The 7034-nt window shown below is 32.5% G+C and overlaps 1 protein-coding gene across 1 annotated transcript; it reads left to right on the forward strand.

Annotated features, from left to right (window-relative positions):
• Window positions 1–4606: 4606 nt before the first annotated feature.
• Window positions 4607–6141, forward strand: LOC131616857 (GDSL esterase/lipase At5g33370-like). Its single transcript, XM_058888316.1, has 5 exons — window positions 4607–4879; window positions 4971–5098; window positions 5182–5424; window positions 5529–5766; window positions 5850–6141. The coding sequence occupies exons 1-5, from the start codon at window positions 4633–4635 to the stop codon at window positions 6092–6094; spliced, it is 1101 nt and encodes a 366-aa protein (XP_058744299.1). The 5' UTR covers window positions 4607–4632; the 3' UTR covers window positions 6095–6141.
• The last annotated feature ends 893 nt before the right edge of the window (window positions 6142–7034 follow it).

The raw sequence follows: 7034 nt of genomic DNA on the forward strand, positions 1-7034 counted from the left end.
ATTGTCAATACATAGTATTTCACATGTTCTCTTTAAAAATATTTAGAAATTAATGTTTTAAATACATTTGAAAAATTAATATTTTAATTATTTTAATATTAACAACTATTAGATTTATTTTAATTAATTTCCGGTTTTAATGTTTTGTTTTAAATGCTTTTTATATAATATAGCATATAATAATAAACTGAAATTAATTTATAATATATAGTATAATTTGGATAAATAAACTGGAATTAATTTTTCATATTATTTCAAAATATATACTATAGTTTATTATTTCAGTTTATTTCTAAATTTATTCTTACATATCATTTTAAAAATAATTGTACATCAAAACACATTTTAATAGTATATTATAATAAAAAAAGCACTTAAAACCGGAAATTAATTAAAATAAATTTAATAATTCTTAATATTAAAATAATTAAAATATTAATTATCCAAATGTATTTAAAATTTTATGTGTTTTGAATTTTAATAATATTAAAATAAATAAAATAAAAAATAAAATAATATATCATGTTAAATAAAAAATAAAAACATTAAAAAAACATTAAGAAATAAAAAAATAAAAAATTAATAAAAAATAAAATAAATATTACGTGGAATTAAAAATAATAAAGAATAAAAAATATAATTACACGTCAGCATATTTGAATTTTAAAAAATTAAAAAAATAAAAGAATTACACAATCAGCATGCCACATAAGCAAATGGCATGTGCCATTTGCTGGCGAGGTCTAAAACGACAGAATCTTCATTTGGCAAGGTTAGCTTTACAAAAAAAAATTACAGGGGGTAAACCAAAAGTCGCCTATATGGCAGGGGGCAAAAATGGTAATAACCCTAAAATATAAATGCATTATTTGAATAACATTTGTTGAAAAGGGCGTATTGTCCTCCAATTCAGTTCTCCTATCTCAACGAGGATGATGACTTCAAACTCATAAGTGAGTCGAAAGGGTGTCTCCCATATTGCTGAATGAGGTGTGATTATATAGACTCAAAGAACATGTGGGAGTTTTGATACTCGGGTTCCTCGGGGTTTTTTGTATGAAAGAGTGATTGGTGTGGGAGACTCTAGTACTAGTAGTTTATAAAGGAAATATGCTTTGGTGTTCTACTCTCTTTGTATGTGCAAGATTTCATGAAATTTGAATTTTGCACACTTTTATCTGGTTAGGTTTACATACCGTTGTAATAATGGAACTTTAACTTGAGCCCCCCTCTTGAACTGATACACCACTAGCTGCGAGTCTATTTGTAGCTTGATGCTTTCTTCCCCCATCTCGACAGCTAGTGTCAGACTAACAATGAAAGCTTCATACTCAACATAATTGTTAGTAATGGGTAATTCAAAGCATAGAGATTATTAAATTATTATCTCGGCTTCATTCTCAAATATGATTCTGGCTTCACTCTCTCTTCTACTTGACGACCTGTCCGTGAACACAGTCCAAATTTAAGTTTGTTCGGGTACGATTGACGTCTTCTCTGCTATGAAGTTTGTGAATAATTGGACTTTGAACACTTTGTTGAGCTTAAAAGATATGTCAATTTCAGATATATCAATGACAATTATCCATTTAGGTATGGTTTATGGAGGACTTGTGTTAAAGGAAAATCGGTGCGGACGACGATGAAATGTGCCAAGAAGTAACATTGAAACTTCGAGGATGCGGTCACTGGTGCAAATGCTAATTTTTTTTATATTTTGATAGTGTGTTTTGGGCCCTGCCAACATTTTGCATACAAAATACACCTTCCTCTAAGTAGAATCTACCTCTCGGATAAGGAACACTAACTACTTTGGACCAGACGGCCAAGTAGAGGAACAAAACTTCTTTTGTGACCAGATGGAAAAAACTAGTTAGGCTGAAAATGCTGTTTTTAGGGATATAAATGTATACTCTAACTCTGTTGTCCACTTAAAGCACATTTTTTTCTTTAGTAAAGCGACAATGCATGATGGACAACCTGGATATAAATATATTTATTACAGTGAGCATCCCATTTAATTTCATTACTTCCTTCTTAGTTGTTTGTGCTTCCAACTTGATGATTGCCTCATATTTATCTGAGTTTGCCTCTATGCCTCTCCCTGTCAGGTAAAAGCTTAAGAATTTTCTGACTTTGACACCAAAGGTACACTTTTTTAGATAGATCCTCATATTGTATTGTGAGACTCTTCGGAATACACTAGCTAGGTGCTTACGATGTAGCTCATTGTCTCCGAACTTAGCGATCATGTCATTCATGTAGGCTTTTAATTTTTTCCTATCTCTTCCATGAATAGTTATTCATCATTCTCTGTTACAGCCCCACATTTTTCAGCCCAAAAGGCATGAAATTATATCGATAGTTGGCTCATTCAATCATGAAGACATTCTTGTATTTGTTTAACTCATACATTGGTATTTGGTTGTAGCTGGAACACATACCCATGAATTATAACAGATTGTAACTCGGTGAACTAGGTACTAGATTGTTTATGTTCGGGAGTGCGTATGAATCTTTAGGGTAGGCCCGGTTGAGATTTGTGTAATCTACATGTATTCTCTGTTTTAATGAAACTTTATTGACCAACACGACATTGGATGGCCATTTAGTATGTCTTACTTCGGAGATAAAGTTTCCTCTAGTATGTTATGGACTTGTCTTCCCTGTAGCTTTGACCTTTTCACGAGATTGTCGCCTCCTTCGTTAATCCACATAAGGGATAGAAGGGTCGATGTTCAATTGGAGGAGGAATCATTATAAGCAAACAGATTCCCGCCCTTATACAACTTCAAATCTCGATCGCGTAACCCTAATGTCTTGAGGATACCAATGTACATCAGATTACAGTAACTCTTGTCATTAATGAGAATTCTTGTTACTGAATGATTCACCATGGTGGCGATTAATACCAACAGAAGTTTTGTATTAGGAGTTCCATCCTTTTCTCATTGTCTTGAAATCCTAAGACATGTATGTTATCTTCCTCCCTTGCACTCGCCTTGGGTGAGTTAGGTGAGGTTCATGGTGGAAGTTCTTTCTCAATAAGGGATTTATCATCGATTGAACCAATAGAGGGGAAATGGAAAGATCCTGAGGTTGGAAAACATGTTGTATCTTTTGCAATTGGATATGTTGTCATCTTCTTCTTCGAGTGAGCTCGTTATATTACTTCTTGGTTTTCAGATCAGAGAAATTTGATAATAGAATTCTTAGAAATCAAAATTTGATTCCCACAAAGGGGGGCAATATTTCGTGAGGGAACCAGAAACTTGTATAGCTTGTTTGGAAACACAGTGGAAACAGTCCCAGACGTGCGTTTGACCAGAAGCTCCAATTTGTAGCTTCACAATTCCACGGTGCAAGTGCTTTGGAAACAGTGTCAGACGTGCGTTTACAAAACTAGAAGCTAATCCAAACATAGCAGTAGTGATTCGATGGAATGGAATCTTGGTGCAGTGGAGTAAGCTTCCATTACGACGAAGAGCGAGCGGACCTGAAAAGTTAGCACTTAAACGCCTAAGTTGGTGAATGAGAAATAAAGGAGTAAAGTAAATTTTGATTAGCACATGGTCTCGCATGAGATCCCTTATATATGAAGGGTGGTTAGAAATCTCCATTGCTTTCCAGCATGGAGTATGAAGAACCATCGTATGATATCCAACGATGAATAATCGTTTGTGGTGTGGATCTACTATGAGGCTTCAGGCAATGGATGTATTGTACCTTCAAGATCTTATGTGTTTTGATTGATAATTGGATCTCTTTGTTATTGAACATTTGGTCGGCCCAAAACAAATATCAATTTTTAAATGGAAGAAAAAGGTGGGGAGCCAGCTGTGTTAACACTTTCGGCATTTTTCTTTGAGAGCCAAGTTTAATCCTTCTTTTAACTCAAAGCATTTTTAATTTGATTCATTTATTTTCTATGAATTCACTTCACTTTTCAGTCCATTTCAATCTTTAAAACTCAAACTAATATCAAAGTTATTTTTCCAAAACCATCCTTCTTCCACATAACATTACTACACACTTTGTTTGGATGTTCATATCGCACTAACTAAACATTTCTTTTGTATTACAGATATGATCATATTTTTTATTAACCTAAAACCTTCTTAAACAACACTCATCTTTGAAATTTGCTACACTACATTAAAAATATCCATTTTTATTATGAAAAGTTTGGTACAAAATCAACAAAAATGAAACCAAATACATAAGTCTAAAAAGAACAGTGAAACTAAGGCTTATGAAAATAACATTTCTCCAAAACATTAATCCTAAGCTCTATTTAAGCTTAGAGACAAAGTGAGAAACGAAACATACTACAAGTATCAAATGATGAATTGTCATACTAAAAAAGTGTGAATTCTACCGACATTATATCAAACAATATTTGCTTCAATTTGTCAGGTATAACCTCACTAATCACTATACCTTAATATTAATTACAAAATAAACAGTTAATCAGTCATTAATTATACATAATGCAACTAACATTACATTGTGTAATTTATCAAACATTGTTTTCAAAATGTGACAACCACCAATTTTCATTTATAGTGACATATGAATCAACAATTATTAAAACCATATTCTCCTAGCCATATTCATTCAATTTTAACAATCATGGCTAGTTTTCTTGTTTTCACATCCCACATTCTTGTAATTTTGTGTCTATCAATTGGCTATTATATGAATGGTGTTGATGCGGCTCGCGCTTTCTTCGTGTTTGGAGATTCACTCGTCGATAATGGCAACAACAATTTCTTGGCCACATTGGCTCGAGCCGACGCTCCGCCTTATGGCATTGATTATCCGACCGGCCGACCCACTGGACGTTTCTCTAATGGCTTAAACATTCCTGATTTAATCAGTTGAGTACATTATTTAAATTAATTTATTATTTTTGCATTTTAGTGTGTTTTGCGAATTAATTAACTAGTTTATTTTTGTGATATTTATAGGTAAAGAACTTGGATCAGAAACCACATTGCCATATTTAAGTCCTAAGCTCAAAGGGAAGAAATTGCTTGTTGGTGCCAACTTTGCTTCTGCTGGTGTTGGAATTCTCAATGACACTGGATTTCAATTTGTATGTCAAAATTAAAATTTTTGTAGCATTAATTAATTTAAATTTTGAATATATATAGTTTTACTATATTATGCATTTTGCAGATAGAAATAATCAGAATGCACAAACAGTTAGATCTTTTTGAAGAATACAAGAAAAAGTTAAGTGCTTTAATTGGAGATAAAGAAGCTATAAAATTAGTAAATGGAGCATTAGTACTAATCTCATGTGGTGGTAATGATTTTGTGAATAACTACTATTTGGTGTCAAACTCCCTAAGATCGCGCCAATATGATTTACCGAAGTTCGTTAACTATCTGATCACCGAATACAAGAAGATTTTACGGGTAATTTTTAAATAATTTTCAAAATATATACGATTTGTATAAGTATTTTTGCTTTAAAAAAAATAATAATGTTACAAAATTTCATGCGACTTTTATATTTTTAGAGACTATATAAGCTTGGAGCGCGTAGGGTGGTGGTGACAGGAACGGGTCCAATGGGCTGTGTTCCAGCGGAATTAGCCCGTCGAGGAGGTCCAAATAACGAATGCTCGGTTGAGTTAGAGCGCGCTGCATCCTTATATAACCCAGAACTTTTTCAGATGATCATAGAACTTAACCGAGAGAAAGGTTCTGATGTCTTCGTCGTCGTTACCATGGATGTGAAGGGCAGTTTTGAAAACGGTAAATGAATATATATTTAGAACAGCTTATTTTTGGCACTGAAAATTTGATTTTTAACTAATGTAGTGAAATTATGAATGTAGAATTTGTTGAAACAAAAGAAGCATGTTGTGGCCAAGGACCATATAATGGAATTGGATTATGCACATTGGCATCAAACATATGTCAAAACCGTGAAGACTATTTGTTTTGGGATTCATTTCATCCATCAGAGAAAGCTAACAAGTTGATTGTTGAGAAAATTATGACAGCTTCCACAGAGTTCATATATCCTATGAATCTCAGTACCATTTTGGCTTTGGATTCCAAGATCAATAGTACTGTCTAGCTAAACCAACCAAAAAAAATATTATTTTAATGATGTATATGTCTATTTGTTTTGTTATATATATTGGAACTTAATTAATAATTATTGTTATATATGGTATATATGTTGTTTATGTTGAATAATGAATGTCATCTTTTACAAAATAATTTTTTTTTGCCTCAATTTCTTGTTTTGAATCTCATTCTTTCATTTAAGAGTGAAATTTTAAGTTTACTTTGATAGGAAATCTTTTAGTCCGGACCTACTTCATCAGAAGAAAGATCACTCTGGAAAAGAAAAAAAACTTAAGGATTAAAAGAATTTAATGTTATTTCATCGGATGGAAGATCACTTTATGCAGAAATTAATTCCTTGCTTCATATAGAGGAATACAATACGAATTGTTCTAGATGATGGAAGATGAAAACATTTAAAGTACTCCCTCCGTTCCTTTTTAAGTGTCGTTTTATAATTTAAAATTTCAAATCTTAGTCTCTAGATTAAAAGCTCTTGAGAAAAGCTACACAACAGCCGATCATGTGAAAAAGATTCTAAAGAATCTACCATGAAGATTGATATTCAAAGTTATGTCTATCGAAGAGAAAAAAGATTTTAGGAAGATTCCTCTTATATAATCATAAGTTTCCTTCAGAATCATGATATTGAATTTAATAAAGATGAACTAAGGAAGAAGTCAAAGTCTATTTATTTTGTTTTGAAACCATAATTGATCAGAGAACTATGGTTGGGATGAGAAATAGTGGACTTGAGCCTCTTACGTAATGAAGAGGGGGTTGACATGTAAGGTTACCACTCTAACGCTCAAGTCAGTATGTGAAGGAGAAGAATGAATAAAATTTGAATTTAAAATGATGTCCCTGAAATTCACGTGATGCCCTTTACATAATGGAGTGGTGATAACAACTCATTATTCTCTAGGGGTGTGATGCGGGGACCATTG

The sequence above is a fragment of the Vicia villosa genome, linkage group LG1, assembly GCF_029867415.1.
Source record: "Vicia villosa cultivar HV-30 ecotype Madison, WI linkage group LG1, Vvil1.0, whole genome shotgun sequence".
Lineage (NCBI taxonomy): Eukaryota > Viridiplantae > Streptophyta > Magnoliopsida > Fabales > Fabaceae > Vicia > Vicia villosa.

Bases quoted from the DNA above. Each gene is read 5' to 3' on its own strand.
- LOC131616857 (XM_058888316.1), top strand. From the start codon at position 4,633: ATGGCTAGTTTTCTTGTTTTCACATCCCACATTCTTGTAATTTTGTGT. The intron at 4,880-4,970 runs GTTGAGTACATT...TGATATTTATAG, and splicing joins AAACATTCCTGATTTAATCA to GTAAAGAACTTGGATCAGAA. The intron at 5,425-5,528 runs GTAATTTTTAAA...TTATATTTTTAG, and splicing joins AATACAAGAAGATTTTACGG to AGACTATATAAGCTTGGAGC.